The following is a 21,335-nucleotide window of genomic DNA, read 5'->3' on the forward strand; positions in this document are numbered from 1 at the left end:
ATTAATGTCTGTCTTTGTATGATAGCATTTGTAAAATGTTTTGTACAATGTTTTGTAAAATGTTAGAACTCTCCTAGAAAACCCTATGTTTCCTACTAACTGTAGCCTTCTACCAAGGCATCTAGTGTCAGTGTGTATGTCTCTTGTTAGAGTGTGCGTGTTTTCCCAATTTAGACTATCATTAACCAAAAATATAGTTACTACATTACCGTGCATCGTGTGAATATTCACGAAGTGAATGTAATGGGAAAATATCAAAGTACCATAATATTTGTAATAAGTGACTACCGCTGTACTAACTACCTTAAAAACAAAAGGTATTCAATGTAACATGTGATCGACCTATATCCTGCTACCGACTCTAGTAAAACGACGATGTAAGACGCCGTAAGAAATGACATTTGGCACCCGTAGACTTGCAAGTCCCACTATAGCGAGCAACAAGGTGTAGGATAGTCAATCCAGTATAGATCTATACGCAAACTCATACGCTCCCCAATTAAGGAGATTCGGGATACAAAAACGGTCATGGCAGGATGTACCATGCCCCGCTTAACGGTTCACATAACTGCATAAATGTACATGTATTGAATGTGCTAACTGAAAGGTGTACTCTTTCTCTGTCTAGCCTGTATGTATTGAAATGTTCTGTGTGTGCTAGCTGTAATGTATGTTCTCTCTATCTAGCATGTATAGTAATGTACTGAAATGTATTACTCGTACTGAATCATGAATGAACTGACTCATTGTATGTTTCATTGTTCTAGTAATAGTAAATGTATCCTCCTGTGCTACCCCTATGGTAACTTACTAGTGATGTACTGGTACGTATGAACATGGAAGTATACCCTTGCTACTCAAGGGTATTGAATGAAATTGAAGAACCTTTATGACTATGTATGTACACATGATATATAACTAATGATTAAACGACCTTCGGAGTGATACCCGATATCCCACCAGACCACATCTCAAGCGCGAAAAGGAAATAGGGCGGGCATGCCTTCCTAAGCTTTTTAAACATTGCTTATATAACTATACATACATAGACATGCAATTGATAATAAGTATAACAAAGCTTAAGTAAATGAAATTGACAAGTATAAGAATTTGTAAAACAGTTTGATAAACAGTTTGAACAGTAAGAAAAATCACTGGTTTTGTAGTTATTAATCACATGTGATTGATGTAATAACTATAAGTATCTGACTTGTATTCCCCCCCCCCCATAAAAGCATTTAAAAACATTTAAACCATTGATTAAGGGGTATGAACTCACCTGTAGTGAGTGGTACGGATGTACTGAAGATGTAGGATTGCTAGGTGTCAAGTGAAGTCTTGAACACACGCTATGATCCTAGTTAACATATAATCACACATATATGTACCCAATTAGGTTTGAACTACTAACTGAAAATGTTTAGACCTCCTAGAACATGTTAAACACTTATAATAAGTGTTATTAGCCCTAAGGATTGCATCTAAGTTGTTGTAGGTCAAGGCTAGGGGTTTTAGGGTTCCAAAGGACCCTATACATGAGTTTACTCTCCAAGAAACCTCACACAAGGAGTTTACGGTCGTAAACCCTTGAGTTTACGGCCGTAAGCTCCTAAGCTTGATGTCATTTGGTGTTTTGAAGTTCTAAATGATCCCTAGAAGCATTCCTACTTGGTGGATTAATCCTTGGAAGGGTTTAGGGCTTAAATACACTCCTTTGAGGAGTTTACGGCCCCAAGGCCATTTCCTTTTGGGTTTAATGCCGTAAACCCATATGGAAATGGTATTTTTATGTCTTCAAGTCCCATGCTCAACTAGGATAGGTTTTTAGACAATTATCTAAGGCTAATGAAGGCCTTAGGCACACTTTGGTACCCTTCTTTGATGTTCACGGCCCAAGGACCAAAACCATTAGAGATTACGACTGTAATCTCTCTTTGGGATGGGCTTTTGATGATTTAAAGTCCCTAAATTAACTAGGAGTAAATCAAGGCTATTGTCCAAGGCTTTAGGAGTGATTAAGGCACCTTTTGGCCCTTGAGTTTGGAGTTCACGGTCCAAGAACTTCTTGGGCCGTGAACACCTTACTCTTGATGTTCATGGTTGATTTCTAGTCCTATATACACTAACATACAAGCCTAGAATAGTTTCATATCAAGATGAAAGGACTAGGCATCATTTTGCCCCTTAAAGAAGGGTTCATGGTCCAAGAACTTCTTGGGCCGTGAAGTCTTAGATGTTGTTGTTTTGTTATGATTTGCATGTTAATAAGCACCTAATAAGCCATAAAATACAACTAGAGGGAGGTACTCACAATTTGGGATGAAAACCCGAAGATCCGTGAGAGAGAATCTGCTTTTCTCTAGTTGAAAATGGAACTAATGAATAAATATGGTTCAGAATCCTATATAAACTCCTGGGATTTTTGACAGAAAATATTTTATTCAAGAATTGAACTCTAATATCATAGAGTTTTGAAATAACAGAGTTGCACATAACCCTAGTGCATCCTTTCTCCTGATATCCCTTTTAGTCTAAGTCCTGAAATACTCAAACTTATTCTAAAAAGTTTGGAAATTTACTGCAACTGTTCTGACTTCTATTGAAGTGTTATTGTTTGTACAGAGTAGAATTTCGGGTTGTCACACAGGTCGCGCCTATGCACGAGCTCGGTGTTTTTGGTCTACGGAACCAAGATTTGCACCCCCCTACGCGCGGGTAAGAATTGTAGCATAACCATAGACACAAGCTTGTAAGCCTTCCATGCAATGAAGCTTATAAACCTTGTTGAGTTTGGTCTCTCTACCAATGTGGGACTCATTCCCACATTCCTCTCTTTTGCTAAACTTATTCTCAAATACCCATCTTTGAGTATCGATATCTCATTCACTTATACTCTATTTTGGGCATATAATAAATCGTTTCGAAGTCTTCATGGAGGAGAACACAAACCCACTTAGAGTTCGTTATATATACAACATATGTATATATTTATATATGTCCAAAGTTAGTAAAAAATATAAATATTTTTACTAAATTTCCAACAGTGTTTGTAGTTGCTCCCCCCTCAACTAAAACTGGTATCGAAGTTTGATCTTCTTCGATATGTGCATTTGGTGTCGAAGTTACACATTCATCTGATTTCCCATTTATTACTGTGGAATCATCATAATGTTTTGATGCCTTAGGAACTTGATTATCTTCAATATTCACTTCAACATTGATTTCTTTGTCAGGAATACCAAAGATTAGATCAAAGTCAATATAAAAAATAAGCATTTGTTCAGAATCCTCATTAGAATTAGAAAGAATTGGTTTTTGAGGAAACTCATGTTTAACTCTTTTAACATAATAATCATTGAATGTAAAACTGAAGGTCTTTTCGATCTTCCTTGTCCGTTTATTTAATACTCTATATGTAACAGAATTATGTGAATATCCAAGAAATATTCCTTCATCATCTTTGGCTTGAAATTTTGAAATATGATCTTTTAAATGTATAAGAAAACACCTACAACCAAAAATACGGAACATTTTAACATTTGGTTTTCTTTTGTTAATGATTTCATAAGGAGTAATATCAAATCTTTGATGAATGAAAGAACGATTTAGAGTGAAACAAGCCGTAGAAATAGCCTCGACCCAAAAATATTGAAGTAGATTCGTATATGTAAGCATTGTTCTAGTCGCTTCACATAAAGAACGATTTCTCCTTTCTACTACTCCATTTTCTTGAGGTGTGTAAGGAGCAGAAAAATTATGAGTAATTCCAAGATTCGTGAAGAATGAATCAAGAGCTTTATTTTTTGAATTTTGTTCCATTGTCACTTTTGATTCGTCAAACTTTATTCTATAAACTCATTTCAATGCTTTTGATAAAATCAATCATCACTTAAGCAGTCTTAGATTTTTGTCGGAGAAAATGAACCCAAGTAAAGCGTGAATAATCATATACTATGACCAGTATGTACTTCTTCCCATTGATTGATTCAACTGTTGAAGGGCCATATAAGTCAATATGTAGAAGTTCCAAGGGTTCAACAATCTTCGAGTTGATGATGATTGAATGTCCTTGTCGATGTTCTTTTCCTTGTTCACAAGCTGCACACAAAGAATCATTATTAAATTTAAGAATATGAAAACCTCAAATTAAGTCATTTAAAACGAGTTTATTTAGATTTTTAAAATTAAGATGAGAAAGTCTTCGATGCTAGAGCCAACTTAGATCCGAATAGGCCTTCGATAGTAAGCAAACTGAGGGTAAACCAACTATTAGTTTAATGTCCATAGTGAACATATCCCCCTTCCTCTTTGACTTTAGCAAAACTTCATTCGATACTTTATTTGAAATGACACATCCTTCTTCATCAAACAAAACTTGATTCTCGTTCCAACAACTAATTGAGATACACTTTTAAGATTGTGCTTCAATCCTTCGACATAACCAACTCGATTGACTGTAAGTTTCACTTGTGATTATTTCTAAACTTGACTACTCCAGTGTTCTTAACTTTCCTAAAATCTCTTAGGTTCTCCACCCTTCCAGTCATTTGATGTGAGCATCCACTGTCGATATACAAATTATCATCATATTACTCGTCACATAGTACCTGCACTCAATTAGAGAGATTTAGGTACCCAAGGCTTTTTGGGTCCTTGGACATTAGCTTGGAATGTAGTGTGAAGTGTAGAGTTACAAATCCAATTTTGATCTTTGAATTTAATTCTATCAATCAAATCGACTTCATTAGCTTCAGGAAAAGAAATATATTCATCCGTTATTGAAGCATTAACTTTGAAATCTTCTTTTTCAGATTTGCATTTTGAAATTTCAGTTTTTGATTTTGGTTGAACTTTCTTCCAATCAGCTTTATTTTGAGCATGTCGATTTGATTGAGACTCTTTCAAAGATGATTTTTCAACATCTTGTTTGGAATCTTGGATCTTCACAGTTTGACCTTTCAACTCATCTGGAAAAGATTTTACTTATCTTCAACAGAAGATTGAGTTCCTTTCACAACCCAAACTCCATTTTTGTCATTTTTGTTATCTTTGAAAAATAATTTTTGACTCTTTTGTCTTTTGAAAAGTTTTTGACCTTTGATTCAAATCATTTTCCATAATATTGTGATTATAGTAAGAGCCAACATTAGTCATTTTTAAATTATCTCTTTTCAACAAACCATTCAATTTTGGATTAACATTATTCCCATTTCTTTTTGTAACAAAAACCTGATTTGGAAAATCTTGAAATTGTGGATAAAGCAGTGCATTTTGTTCAAGATAATGTTTTCCCTTTTCTTTTTAAAACCTTCATATACTCTTCTATATACTAAAAAACTTCTGCTTCAACAACTCGTGGAATTTCCTTTTCATGAGAATCATCATTGCTGCTACTTTCATTATTGGTTATATCTTCGATAATGACTGACTTTTGAGTTTCATTGTTTTTAGGTGTCGAAGATGAATCATTATTAGCTTCGATGTTGAATCAACCTTTTCTTCACTTTTAGCTAATGAAGTAATTTTAATGATAGACAAATTTGGACAATCAACACATTCCTCTTTTTCAATTTCACTGATATTATCATAATCACTTTCGATATCAGCAAAATTTTGTTAAGAACATTGTATAGAAGATTCAGTTTTGTTCAAAATTTTCATTTGTTCATTTTTGGTTAATGTATCATTCACAATATTCACCAAATCATAGAATCCAGACATTCATTAATATTAACTATACCATAAGCATATGAATTATTTGGTACCTGATCAAACTTAAAAACTTTTCTTTCACAATCATAAGTAATTTCATATATAAGTTCTCTTTTGAAATTTATGAAAGGAAGAAGTTTTCTATGTTAATCTTTGCATATATCAGATGAATAATTAAGTATAGTGAGCTTTCCATATAGTATTTTAGCGGTGTTACAATAAATGTTTCTTTATTTAACTAACAAAATGTTATCCATGCAAATTGAATATCAACCGTAGCATTTGTTAATTTCAACTTTAAACTCTCTACCCTAGAGTTTTTTTCCTCCATTTTATTCTTTGCATCATATAGCAAAACTTTCATTTTCTCCAATTCCTATGATTACAAAACAAATTCACATAACTACCAGACGTTTTTTCAATAATCATTTATGATTATAACTAAGTTACGTGAATATTAAAAATATTACATCAAACATTATTTCAAATTCATAATTTAATCGATTCATGATTATAACTAAAATATGAAAATTAATTCCAAAAACACAAAAATTCAAGTTGCAAACCTAATTATTAAATGGTAAAATACAATTACTTATGTGTTTACTACTTAGATAACCAGACTATGCAATAGATGTACAACATTAAATTGATACTTAAGTAACCACAACAAAGAAATACAAAATAAACTACAAGATAATCTCATAAAATTTAACAGATTATGCACAGTTTACTCAAAATAAATAAACATATAAAATAAAGGCCAGTGAGGAATCCAAAACTCAAACTTATATGTATCAACTTAACTAGGGTAAAAAATACATTATACACGGGGCTAAAAATATTGGTTATTGCCCTCTCCGATCGGATTGTTTGGCATTACAACTACAATCACTATTTCATAATACAAAATAAAATTTTGACGACATTTTTAATAATAATTACAAACTTAGTTAACAAAACTGTAGATTAATTTGTTATATAACCCTGTTTTTTGTGTTTTGTATGAAAAAATGCAAAAAATTTCACGGTAAGGACCAAAAGTATCAAAATGGCTAAACGAATTAAAGGGGTTGGAATTAGCAAGTTTTTAGAAAAGAGACCAAAGTTATCAATTCCTTAAATGTTACATTTTTAACAGCAAAATAATACACAAAATAGTACTCTAAATTGATTATGTCTTAATTTTTATTTTTGTAAAGTGAACTTCCCTAACGTGGATTTCTAAACCAACTTTCGCATACCGACTAATCCAATATTCCAATATTACGAAAACAAGGTTAATTTTTATGCTTTAAAGTAACTGCAAACGAACTTACGTAGTAGTCAAAAGAGTTGAGACCAGAGGGAGTGGAGTGCGGTTTCAGCCTACGTGGCATGTGAAACCGCAGTGAACACCGCCCGCTTCAAGTTCTGAGGGTCTAATTTGTAACCAATATAATTAGGTGATGTTGATAGACAGATGGAGGCGGCGGAAGATGCTGATGGTGGCAGCAGATAGACGATTCAATAGCTAACATATTGTCGGTGCTATCTCCTGCATGGGCAAGAAGCTCAGAGGAAAAAACACCACATAGATGGTAGCTCTGGACCTGAACGGACGTGGAGTAGGTTCAAAGCGGTGACATGAGTAAATGGATCAGAAAAAAATGACGGTGCTGAATGATCGAGAAGGAATGGCCGACCCAATACAAATACCATAAAAAGGGAAGAAATTGCAACTTCAATAAAAAACTGGGCAATTCCATCGATATGTATTGAACTTTATTTAGTTAAAAAAAAAAAGTTAAAAAGAAATTCCAAAATGGTTAATAAGCAAAATAAAATGACCAATTATGTCAAACCCTTAGGAACTTTATTTTTCCTAAGGGAACCTAAAATTTATATATATATATATATATATATATATATATATATATATATATATATATATATATATATATATATATATATATATATATATATATATATATATATATATATATAACCAACAAACAATCAAAATCATTATTCCAAATTTCTAATACATACATGAAATTGACTCAATTAGTAATTACCATTTAAACTAATTAAAAGACAACGTCAACATATAATTTATGTAATCAAATATCTATAACTTAATGAATGAGAATTTATTCTCCTACTTTTTTTCCTACATATCCTCCTACCCAATGAAATTGTGACATGTGTAATATTTAATGCTCATTTAATGATATTTTAGGATACTAATGGGACGTATGTCATCATCTAAATGGGTAGAAGGATCAGTAGAATAAAAAAGTAAGAGGATATTTAATTTCTCTTAATAATAATCCTTATGTCAAATACATAATAGATTAGGTCGTAGACCACTACATTTCGGTTTGGAGTGCGGCATTTTTGTTTTTTCATTGACATTTATTTTCTACTATGCACTTGTTTTGAGTTCCAGTACATTTTAATATCCATTTTTCTAATTTTCTTAGGGAGGGAGTCATTCCCTCCCAGCCCAATAAACCCACTATCAAATCAGTTTTTCTCTTTCATTTCTTTTATCTTTCCTAACCCACAACACATTGAAACCCTATCTTTTTCAACCAACTCGACACATTCAATTAAAAAAATACACAACAATTAAGGTAAAATCTTAATTAGCAATAGAGTTACCGTCGGTACCACTCCCTCTTTAGCGGGTTGTTTAATTGGTTTCACTAACCCACTTCATCCCCTCTCTCTATTTTCTCTCTTTCATTTTCTCTTGTACCATGTGTATTACAACTTGTACCTTACTTGTTTTGACTTTTTTAACTGAGTGGGTTGAAAAATATAAGATTTCTGTGTGTTGTGGGTTAGAAAATATGAAGAAAAACGAGAGACAAAAATTGATATGACAGTGGGTTGGGAGGGAATGACTCCCTCCTCCCTTAGAGACTTACACTTTGAGAGATGGAGAAGTTAACTTGAGGTCTTAAAGTTTCAAAATACGAGTGAGAGAGAATTTCAACTTGAGTTCCAATACATTTTATATCTATGTGTTTGTATTTTAATCTGCTATAACTTTCGTTTAGATTACTCCCGTTAAAAATTAATATATTTTTACTTGCGATCTTTATATTCATATTTCTTTATGAATGCATGTGAATGCTTTTTTATAAAATCAAAAGTATTTATGAATAATTACCCTATTAAATCATGTTTTCCAGCTAGCCTGGAGTAATATGTTACATTATTAAGTTATTTTTTTTCCGGCTAGCCTGAAGTAACCGGTCATAAAAACTGAATGTGTACAATTTAACAAGTTAAAATGGTAAATGTGGACGAAAAAAAACTCAGAGGCCAAATATATACAAATCAAAAAATATATTACCCTTTTAAGTCATTATCCCTTTCGGAAAAAGCTTAATTTTTATTTGTTACTTATTAATTCGGACCCTAGCATGTCATCAACATCTAAATTGAGTATTTTTGTTTCACAAAATACCATACATTTTTCTTTTTTCTAGTTTAGACTTAAAATATATTATTTTTTCAAAATAAACTCAACTTTGAATTTGGTTATATGCCGCACCTCGTTGTTATTCTTTGTTCCGATTCCGTACAACTCGCAGAGCTCATTCAACTTTCCGGTGGAGTTTAAGTCGGGAAGCAACGATGGCAGCCATGGATGAGTAGTTAGGAGTGTTATTCAATCGGTTTTATCAGTTTTTTAATATCTTAAGACTAACTATAACCAAACCAAATTCAAATTCATCTATTTTGGTTTATCCGGTTACGGTTTCTACGGTTCGGTTTACCGTTTAAACCGAATAAAATTTCAAATGAAAAATTAAATATTAAACTAAAATTTTTAAACTCGAGATAAATAATATTGACATGTGTAAAAATGAATTCGAGTACAAGCCTGATTTGAAAGTAGAGTTCAATAGTAGAAAGTGAAATAACTTCACTTATTAAATTAAACTAATTATGAACCTTCCTCATGAAGTTTATTATTTCTCTTTTCTATAACGTATTATGTCCATTATATCATGGATTGTTTCTTTATTTTAACTGATTTTCATTAGGTTACTCTTTTACCCTTATCCAAGCTAGCAATTTAAGCTACATACATAAGATACACTGTGATACTTATTGTGAATACATAACATATATTAACATATAAATTGCACGCTCAACTCTTCTTAATTTCTATATTTTATGTTATATATACCGACTATTAAACAACAAAGATCATTCTTATCTTTAATTTATATCAAACGGAAATAAAATATATAAATATATATTAGATAAATAGCTTATTCGGTTTAAGACTTTTACATGGGTATTATTGTACTATTAGTCTTTTACGAAAGAACAAAAAGGTTAAATCATTCCCTTTTCTAATAAAGAGTACACCACTAATAAACGAAACATCACTTATTAGTTGAGATATGCTTTTTCCAGGTTGACTAATACATATAATGGAATTTTACTATATCTAGTCATAACCTTTTAAACAAAATATTATGTATATTACTGTACAAAATCTTTTCATAAACCCCACCACATATCTATCTCAAAACAATTTACAGACGCATACACTTAACATTATTGCAAACACATGATAGTGGACAAACTATATAATATGCGTTATAATAACAAACACTTATCATTACCCCACCCTAGTACGTCTGATGATACTCGAGATCTAGAGATCCCCATGTTATGGACATGGTGGGTTCCATATATGTATTTTTAGAATCATCAATATTATTTAACAAGACCATACCATAGGTATAACTGAGCTGGAGTAACAAGACAATAATAGTACAAGTAAAAAAATAATAATGGCAACAATCCAAATAACTTTCATCATATTTGACATGACTTTAATTTGAAACATTTGTGTTTGGAATATCGACTATATATACAGTTTTGGCAATCCACAAAAAGAGAACCATATAAAGTAAAGTAGAACAGGACATTGTATGACAAGATTGCACAATATGTCCAACACTATTACCTAGGACTATTTTGTCGCCACATCATAACTACCCTCTTGTCGGTCAGCAAAATGACAGCATTACAATTATCGCGAAGCTGTTATTTTCGTACTAGCAAGCAATTTAATAGGACGACGACACAAAAATGTAACATCTCAAACACTAACTTACAACATTATAATAATACTTGGTCTGTGTGTGTGAGTTCTATTCGTGTTGCCCCTGTTAAAATAGGTTGTTTCTCATGTATTTTATTTACTCCATGACCTAAGGCTTACTACTCTACACAAATCTTATCTTCCAAAAAGAAGCCTAGATTCGAATATGAATCCCATAGATGAAGAAAAGAACTGGCTGACTCTTTACGTGGGACAAAACGTTCAAGATTCTTATCCAAGATCAAAACCAATCTCAGTGAAGACATGCCACTTCTGCAAGAGGAAGTTCTACAGCCCACAAGCACTTGGGGGTCATCAAAATGCTCACAAAAGGGAGAGAGATGCAGCAAGAAGATACCACTCTCTTAACATGGACACTAAGTTCCCAACTCATCGAACACTTGGTGTGCATACACACTCCCTTCCATATACACCAACCACAAATGAAGGAGGGCAAATAATGGTAACAGTGGGTGAGTATGGAGCTACATGGGTGAATGGTGAAGAGGGTTTAATGTGGCCTGGAAGTTTTTATTTGGATTCACAAATGGCAGCTCCTCAGCCGTCGGATCAACTCACACTTGATTTAACCCTCAAGTTGTGACTTTGGTAAATCTATTTTATGTATAAACTTTGTTGATTAGGTTTATTTAAATTGTGTATGTGCTTCTTCTGATGATTTTGTTATGAGTGAGTGTATGGGTTCTTTAAGTTTGTATATAGGTAATGATGAATTTAAATGAAAATGTAGTGGATATATCATAATATACATCCACAGATTTATGATAATCACTTAGTTGTCCAGAAAGCATATATATATATATATATATATATATATATATATATATATATATATATATATATATATATATATATATATATATATATATATATAGGGAAAAGTGAATATACCCTTAAGGGTATATAAGCTTAGGTACCCAAACTCACTATAATACGTTGTTTTGTATCATATAATACATTCTATTTGTCTAATGTTCTTATAATTTAACTTCTAACTTGATTTACTTCCAAGATTTTTATAAATTACACATTTATCTTTCTCTTACATAATTTTCATTTTCATCTACAATATATATAGCCTAATAAGTGTTCGGCAAAAAGATGTGATGTAAGAGAAAGATTATACGGAAATTTCGAATATCTTGAAAGTAAATCAACTTAAGATTGAAGTTTATGAACATTATAATGAATATATCAAACAAAACGACGTATTATGGTATGTTCGGATACCTAAGCTTATATACCCTTAAGGGTATATTCACTTTTCCCATATATATATATATATATATATATATATATATATATATATATATATATATATATATATATATATATACTTGATTATTTGTAATAGACAATTAACCGACACATTAATTAAACCAAACTACTTAGACAGAAAAATCACAAATAAAGTTGGGTATTCTAGCGATGAATTTATATGCAAACAAGTATTTATGTATAATACATTTTTATATTTGTTCAGATGGATCGTTGAGTTATAAAGAAGCAATAACATGATGTAATATATATATATATATATATATATATATATATATATATATATACTTGATTATTTGTAATAGACAATTAACCGACACATTAATTAAACCAAACTACTTAGACAGAAAAATCACAAATAAAGTTGGGTATTCTAGCGATGAATTTATATGCAAACAAGTATTTATGTATAATACATTTTTATATTTGTTCAGATGGATCGTTGAGTTATAAAGAAGCAATAACATGATGTAATGTAATTAGCATACTTTTAAAAAAACAAATCCTAATGTTTTCAAAATTCAAACATTAATTTTTATACTTACTTCATTTAATTAAAAATCACAATTCTACAAAACTAATAAAGGGTATATTTAGGAGAATTTTAGAAAAGCTCCATAAGCTAATTGAAACGCTAGTCTAAGTAGCTTTTTAAAAAGACTTATTAGCTACTTTTAAGCTTGCCAAAAATGAAAACCTAAATAAGCTGGTTGTGGTGTGCCAAACATAGTCTAACTATTAGAAAAGGATCAAAGAGAGTAGTCCCTTTACTCCCTTAGATGGGCATATAGCAACTTAAATAATCAATTAATCATGATCATAAAATATGCAAACTATCATGACATTAAAAAGAATATATACTCAATTGTTAAATAAAAAATCTTTGGACATAATGAAAAGGGGGAACATAGTATTGCCAGGTAGGCTAGTAATGACAATTGGGTACATTGGCACGTCTAGTTAATCTTCAAAAACAATAACAAAACTAATCAAAGCACTAATTGTAGTTAAAAGTTATAAATGAACACAAACTTATAATTCCAATGCATTTCCATGTGAATTTATCTCACATGGTACTAGAGTTCTAGCTTTGCATGTGGTCCTCGAAATTTATATTTTGTCATGCTTCTCTTGTACATAATGCTTTCGATTGCTTCATGTGATTATGGCATTATTCCAGTATGTTACCGACTTAATAACTACAAATTAAGAAGAAGACTGAAGATAAGAGTGTATAAGTATAAGCTTCTGAATTTCCAGTGTGCAGCTGCAGGGACTTCAACTGGGGGTAGGGCTTCTTTCTTCCAGCCAAGTAAAGCATCAAAAGCATTGAAGTGAATTTTGGTGCCACTGCTCATGTGCTTAAGAACCAAACAACTGTCCCCAAACATCATCTCTTGCAAGTGGGTTGTCTCAAGCTTTTCTTCCCACCTGCAAAAGGTTTTGGAAAACAGTATCCATAACTTATCATGGATTTTTGGAAGAACAATGTGTCATGGTAACTCTTACAAATGTGTGCACAATCGTAAGTTGTGAAAACAATTGTAACAAAAAGAACATGCTGTGAACAATAAAGGGTTATTGTCATTATAGCCCAACAAACTTTAGTACATTGGTTTAAATGGTCCCTCATGACTTTTTTTGGCCTTTTAGGGGTACGTATTTGTGTTTTACCGTTTTAAAAGGCCATTATAAAAAATATGAAGGGGTCACCCGGTGAACGCCTTCCTATTCATCAGTTTTGATATGCCACATGGCATTTGGTCAACTGAAAATGGTCCACGTGGCGCCCATATGTCATCTATGCGGATTTTTCCTGTTAAAACTATGTCGGTGGTGAAAGTCTTTGTTCTCTCTCGTTGCTTCGTTGATCGCATCTGCCTACTATCCTCATTCTTCCCTAAATTAAACAATCTCACCTTACTCAATCTGTTCTGAAACAAACTCCACGGATCTATTCCTGATTTCATGGGCGAACTGTCGGAGCTGGAGGTATTACAGCTCTGGGAAAACAACTTCACTGGAAGCATTCCTCAAGGCCTTGGTAGGAACAGAAAGCTACATATCCTTGATCTGTCTTCCTAATCTATGCAATGGAAACAAACTCGAAACGATAATCTCTTTGGGAAACTTTTTATTTGGTCTGATTCCGAAGTTTCTTGGTGAATGCCAATCACTGAATCGAATCTGAATGAGAGAAAATTTCCTCAATGGTTCGATTCCAAAAGGGCTTTTTAGTTTGTCTCATCCCTCACAGGTTGAACTTCAGAACAATCTTCTCTTCGGCGAATGCACGGTGACCGATTATGTGTCGACGAATCTCGGTCAGGTCGGTTTGTCCAACAATCGGTTAACCAGTCCACCATTAGCCAATTTTCCGGTGTGCAGAAGCTTTTACTCGATGGACCCTGTAAAGAAGGAATCACAAACGCCACCCATCAACCACATTCAAAATCACCAATCTCCGCCTCTGTAAAACTTCTTCTCGTTCTTGGCATACTCCGCTGTTCCATCATCTTCACCATTGTAGCAATCATCAAAGGTCGATCTATCAAGAAAGCTTGCAAAGCTCGATCATGGAAGCTTACTACTTTCGAACGCCTAGATTTCACTTACGATGATGTTCTCAATTCTTTAAAGGAAGATAACATCATCGGAAAAGGAGGAGTCGGGATTGTTTACAAATGCGCCATGCCCAACAACGAACTTGTTGCAGTGAAAAGATTGTCAGCCATGAGCCGTGGTTTTTCTCACAACCATGGATTCAATGTCGAGATTCAAACCCTAGGAAGAATCAGACATCGACGTATCGTCTATGTTGGTTGTTGGACTCCAAATTTTTCTTAAAGATGGGGGATGTGGCTATGGCGGTGGCTCGATTTGTGGAGGAAAAGAGGAGTAAGGGGAAGAAGAAAGAAAACATGAAGCACTGAGAGGAGGGGTAAGAGTGGGTTTGGGTTTGACAGGGGTTATTTGTTTTTCTATTTTTAATAATTAGATTTAGTTTATAACTTATGAAAAAAAACCATGTCATCAAGAATACCGGTAATAATAAGTCATGAGCCTTTTTTAGCAGGTAAAAATAGACTTTATGCCCCTTAACTACCAAAAAAAAAGTCATGAGAGACCATTTAAACCAATATACTAAAGTTTGTTGGGTTATAGTGACAATAACCCAACAATAAAATAGGATCTATTTTCATAATATAGTGTTCTTCATAACTTGCAAGAGGCTACACACAATTTCTTTTTTTTTTTTTTTTTTTTTGGGGGGGGGGGGGGGGGGGGGGAGCTGGTATTGGGGATTACAATGTCTTCCGAGTGAAATCTCAGGAGGTGAGGATTGAACGGTTGCTAGACTCGATCTCTCAGCCACGAATGCGGAGTCCTCTACGTCTGTCCGGTAGAAGCTCAGCTCCGGCGGCTTTTACCTCTTTCTCGTCCGCTTCCCACTCCATCTTTGTATGTGAATCGGAGTCGTAGGTGGTGTTTGCTGAAAATTTGAGATTTGCACTCAACCCACGCCAACTATAGCATCTAGGTTTGAATGATACCTTCTTCCGATTTTACTATTTTAGTTAATCTCACATTGTCATGCGCCGAGTATGAATAATCAAATTAATTTTCATATGACTCTCTTATATTACAGAAAATTACAAAATTAGTCCCTATAGTTTCTGGTTTTCTTAAAAAAAAATTGCACCACAAGTTTGAAATGAGATTTTTTTTTTTTTTTGGTTTGGGGGGGGGGGGGGGGGGGGGGGGGATTTATTTAAAAATATAGCTAACATAATGAAACTATTCTGAAAACTTCAAGAAATTTATATAAAAAAAATATAATTTAGTGGTTTTGGGAAATAAACTATAATTTAATCAACAAGTTAAACCATTGACGGTTTTTCACATACCTAAAATCTATCTTTGTATGTGCTGGAAGGATCCACATCCAGCGTCGACTTTACAAAAAAGTTATTGAAAGAAACTATTTTGTAAGAACAATTAATCACAACAAGAAAACTAATCCCTCACACAAGTTGTTAACACTTGTATATGGGTACTATTAGTCTTTTACGAGAGCACAAAAAGGTTAAATCATTCCCTTTTTTAATAAAGACTACACCACTAATAAAAGAAACATGGCGTATGGGTTCATTGGGTTGAGATATGCTTTTTTCAAGTTGACTAATATATATAATGGAATTTTACTATATCTAGTCATAACCTTTTAAAGAAAAGATTCTGTATATTACTGTAAAAAATCTTTTCTTAAACCCCACCACATATCTATCTCAAAACAATTTATGGACGGATACACTTAACATTATTGCAAACACATGATAGTGGAAAAACTATATAATATGCCTTATAATATTGCCCATTAATAACAAACACTTATCATTACCCCACCCTGGTCCATCCGATGATACTCAAGATCTAGAGATCCCAGTAATAGATCCCCATGTCATGGACATGGTGGGTTCCATATATGTATTTTTAGAATCATCAATCTTATTTAACAAGACCATACCATAGGTATAAGAGCTGGAGTAACAAGACAATAGTACAACTAAAAAATAGTAATGGCAACAATCCAAAGACAAAAGCAAAAATATCCCTGTGGTTGGCAAATTTATGTGTTTTTGGTCCGAAACCAAACGTTGATGCATCACTGGTCCAAAATTAGATCTTTCTATCGTTTTTGGTCCTTATGGTTGGTATTATTGTGTGGTTTTTGGTCCATACCCTACCTGAAATGACAAAAAAGCCCTTAATTAATTCTTTTTTTTAATTTCTTTCTATTAAGTTTCTTATTATTTCAATTAAAAACCAAGAAAAAATGTCAATTACCCACCCCACCCCTCCTAATTTCTTTTTAATATTTGGAACCACCACCACCTGGTCACCACCACCACCACCACCACCACCGACGGACCACCCTCCTCATCGGAACACCACCGTTCTCCTTTGACACCCAATATAGTACCTTTACAATAGTACCTTTACAGGAACCTCCATAAACCACCCTTATACCGCTACCAACAGCCACCTACATCACGTACGACCTCCTACCAAGCTACTATCGTCATCGGACCATCTCCACCGCCAGCTGCCACGCTACTACTGTCATTAAACCACCACCACCTTTTAAATGACCATCGAAATCGTTACCAACCCAAACCACCTACGTCGCCGCAGGAAAAACGAGATTTGCAATGGAAAGTCAGAAAAATGGGATCTGCGCCATGTTAGAGGATGGTGGAGCTCGATGGAGCTTTTGGGTTTTCAGTCCTCGTCCTTCATCTTTCAATGATGAGGGTTTTCAGTCGCCACCACCAACCTTTTAAGCGTTTTTTGATCTCCTAGCGCCGCCACCACCATCAATCTGTTTCATTCAAGATCTGAGGGCAGCGATGCCGGGGAAAAAGGGAAAACCGGCAAAGAAAGAGAGATGATAGATCTTCGATCCATAGATCTGAATAGATCTAAAAATCGAGCTACAGATCTAAACATATATGAAGCCGACGAGCATGGTGACGACTCTTGGCTGCATCCGACGATGGATTTTGCAATGGACATTATGATTCCAGTTCTGTAAGTGAAGCCTTAAGAGAGCATTAATCAGTGGTCGGGGTGAGAGGTATAGCAGTGGTTGGAGGTGAGGCGGGTAGCAGTGGTCGGGGTGACAAATGCATCCTTTTCTTGATCTTATTTGTTTGAATTTCCTCCCATTAATCTCCTTCTACCGACGAGAACATTGATCGGTTCACAAGAGAGAGAGAGAGGGTGTTTTTGTATTTTCAATTAGTTAAAAACATTAATATAAATTAAAAAAAATGGAAAAACAAACTATAAGGGCATAATGGTCATTTTAAGTAGATAGGGACCAAAAACGATAGAAAGATCCTATTTTAGACCAGTGGTGCACCAACGTTTCGTTTTGAACCAAAAACACATAAATTTGCCAACCATAGGGACCATTTTTGCAATTTTGTGCAATCCAAATAACTTTCATCATATTTAGCATTAATTTAACTGGAAACATCTGTGTGGAATATCAATTAAATACAACTTTGGCAACCTAAAAAAGAGAAGCATATAAAGTAAAGTAGGAGTAGGATACTGTATGACTGTATGACTGCACATGTCCAAAACTATTACCTAGGACAATTTTGTCATCACATCTTTCATACCCTCGTACAACAAACCAAATATATATATATATATATATATATATATATATATATATATATATATATATATATATATATCAATGTTGTAAAAATCCCGATTAATCCCTAGGCGCTACTTGACCGATTAGAGAGCGCCTAGCGATTAATCCATGCATACAAAATGACTGAAACAGTAGAACCCGATGAAATTTTAACACTTTGAAGAAATTATATCTCAATAGAAACTATTTGAGGTATAATTAGTGTTGTATTTATCATATTAACCTATTTTGTTATGATATTAGTGGTATTTATGAACTTTTATATGATATTAGTCATATTTAGTTTTTTAAAATCTAACAAATTAGCAATTAATGGTCCCCGATTAATCTCCACCTAGCCGATTAATCCCTTGACCCCAGTTCACCGACTAGCTAACATCGAGCGATTTTTACAACCTTGATATATATATATATATATATATATATATATATATATATATATATATATAATTTTACTGATTAATGTTAGACACAGGGTAAAAAGTCTCATTGAAATGGTTTTTATTCGTTCTATAAAAAAAACCACTTTATATAAACAAACATCATTATCCGTTCACCACTTTACCAATACATTAGAGCATCCACAACGGTAGATTATACACCTTTCAATTAGCCTTGCAAGTGACATGGAGTTGCTATGTGCAAATATAGAAAGGCTTGCAACTCATTATTTATTAAAATTTTAATATTAACTACACAACTTGATATTTACATACTTAAATATTAATATTAAATGGAACAAAGTTACTATATAAATTACATTCAACGTTTTAACTATTTTAAATGCTTAATATTTAGACCCGGTAATATATATATATATATATATATATATATATATATATATATATATATATATATAATTGTGGAGGTAATGATGGGGTCCACTTTTGAAAGAATAGTGTTATTGCAGTGGTGTGAGATATAATTGCAAAGATGATGTGGCATTGCACTAATGTGGATAGCAACTTAATAGGATGATGACACGAAAATGACACATCTTAAACCTAAACATACGTCATAATAATATTTGGTGTGTGTGTGTGTGAGAGAGAGAGAGAGAGAGAGAAAGGGGGTTTGTGTTGCCCCTATTAAAATAGTTTGTTTCTCATGTATTTTATTTCCTCCATATAATCTAAGGCCTATTACCCTACACAAATCTTATCTCCCAAAAAGAAGCCTAAATTAGTATATGAATCCCATAGATGAAGAAAAGAATTGGCTGAATCTTAACGTGGGACAAAACTTTGAAGATTCTTATCCAAGATCAAAACCAATCTCAGTGAAGATATGCCACTTCTGCAAGAGGAAGTTCTACAGCCCACAAGCACTTGGGGGTCATCAAAATGCTCACAAAAGGGAGAGAGATGCAGCAAGAAGATACCACTCTCTTAACATGGACACTAAGTTCCCAACTCATCGAACACTTGGTGTGCATACCCACTCGCTTCCACATAAACCAACCACAAATGAAGGGAAAACGAAAATGGGTGGGTCTGGAGCTACATGGGCGAATGGTGAAGAGGGAGTGGGTTTAATGTGGAGTGGAAGTTTTTATTTGGATTCACAAATGGCGGCTCCTCAGCCGTCGGATCAACTCTCACTTGATTTAACCCTCAAATTGTGATTTTGGTAATCTACTTTATGTATGTATGTATAAACGTTGTTGATTAGGTTTATTTAAATTGTGTATGTGCTTCTTGTGATGATTTTGTTGTGAGTGTGTATGGGTTCTTTAAGTTTGTATATAGGTAATTATGAATTTAAATAAAAAAATGTAGTGGGTATATCAAAATATACATCCACAGATTTATGATAATCACTTAGTTGTCCAGAAAGCATATATATATATATATATATATATATATATATATATATATATATATATATATATATTATCACACAGCAATTGATTTTATAAAAGTTGAGATTACTGAAAATAAATAAAGTAAAGCTTACAGTTACAGGGTATCAGGGATTTTAAGCTTTTGGGTGTTGTGAAAGACAATATGAAAGCATTTGACTGATGATGTTAGGATCGTTGTATGAGGCAGAATCAGAAGGATATCCTTTCTGTGCAGTGTATAGATTATCTTAAAACTAAATTCAATAAAAAATCATAAACTTAAACTTTGCCACTCTTTTGCTAAAAGGGAACCTTATCTTATTAGAGGTAGTGGAGTGGGAGCGAATGAGGTTTTATCATTTATGTCTCTGATTTGAACTCAAATTTGTATATTCTGATCTTCTATTTCTATCAGTTTGTATATGAGGTTTTATCATTTGTCTCTGACTCTCTGTTTTATGAATTTTTTTTCTTCCAGCTTAAGAGTGTTATTGCATCTACTAAGGGTTTTGATAATGAATCTAAATTTATTTTGTATTAAGTTAGATTTGATTTTTGGGATTTTGGTTGAAATTGTTTGATTTAGGGTTCTTCAGAGGGGAGATGAAAAAGACAAAGGGAAAAATGGTCATTTGACAATTTTAACAGCTAGGCTGTTAAATTTGAATATCCAAGGACGGGGGCCAAAGTTTTCAATTTACTTAAACATTTAACAGGTGACTGTGTCTTTGCATTTATTTAGAAATATAAGCAAACGAGTAATGCTTTGCTTTCTTTGCATATTAAATTATTAAGATTCTCTTAAAAAAAACATTGACCATTAAGTTTGAGAGAGTGAAAAAAAGGCTTACAGAAGCAAGAGCCTTAAATGTAGTTTCCCTCCAGCAAATCTCTCGAATGATAAGTGGCTTTGAATTCTCATTAAAAGTGCAAAAGACACGAGTATCCCTCAATCTCATTAGGGCACCATCAACTCTAAGCTGCAACAACAGATACACATACATGAATATTATTATTATTATTATTATTATTATTATATATATATATATATATATATATATATATATATATATATATATATATATATATATATATATATATATATATACACTTGATTATTTGTATTAGAC

General features: G+C 33.0%; 2 protein-coding genes across 4 annotated transcripts in view; one reads left to right on the top strand and one right to left on the bottom strand.

The window, feature by feature from the left end:
- The first annotated feature begins 10,997 nt into the window (after positions 1–10,997).
- LOC145050387 (zinc finger protein 7-like) lies at positions 10,998–11,435 on the top strand. Its single transcript, XM_078998645.1, has one exon. It carries the CDS (start codon positions 10,998–11,000, stop codon positions 11,433–11,435), a length of 438 nt encoding a protein of 145 aa, XP_078854771.1.
- Positions 11,436–13,394: 1,959 nt separating this feature from the next.
- Positions 13,395–21,335, bottom strand: part of LOC145054029 (TIP41-like protein) — a 97,450-nt gene continuing 89,509 nt past the window's right edge. Inside the window, exons 5-6 of one of the 3 annotated variants that reach the window (XM_079002164.1) lie at positions 21,057–21,185; positions 13,395–13,561 (exon numbers count right to left, since the gene is read on the bottom strand). In XM_079002164.1, the coding sequence (XP_078858290.1) occupies positions 13,544–13,561; positions 21,057–21,185 (147 nt within the window). In that variant the 3' untranslated portion in view covers positions 13,395–13,543. Of the gene's footprint in view, positions 13,562–20,282; positions 20,433–21,056; positions 21,186–21,335 lie in introns of those variants that run through there. The other 2 variants (XM_079002163.1, XM_079002162.1) reach the window with 2 other exon arrangements.

The sequence above is a fragment of the Lactuca serriola genome, chromosome 5 (assembly GCF_051521515.1).
Source record: "Lactuca serriola cultivar US96UC23 chromosome 5, Lser_US96UC23_V15, whole genome shotgun sequence".
Lineage (NCBI taxonomy): Eukaryota > Viridiplantae > Streptophyta > Magnoliopsida > Asterales > Asteraceae > Lactuca > Lactuca serriola.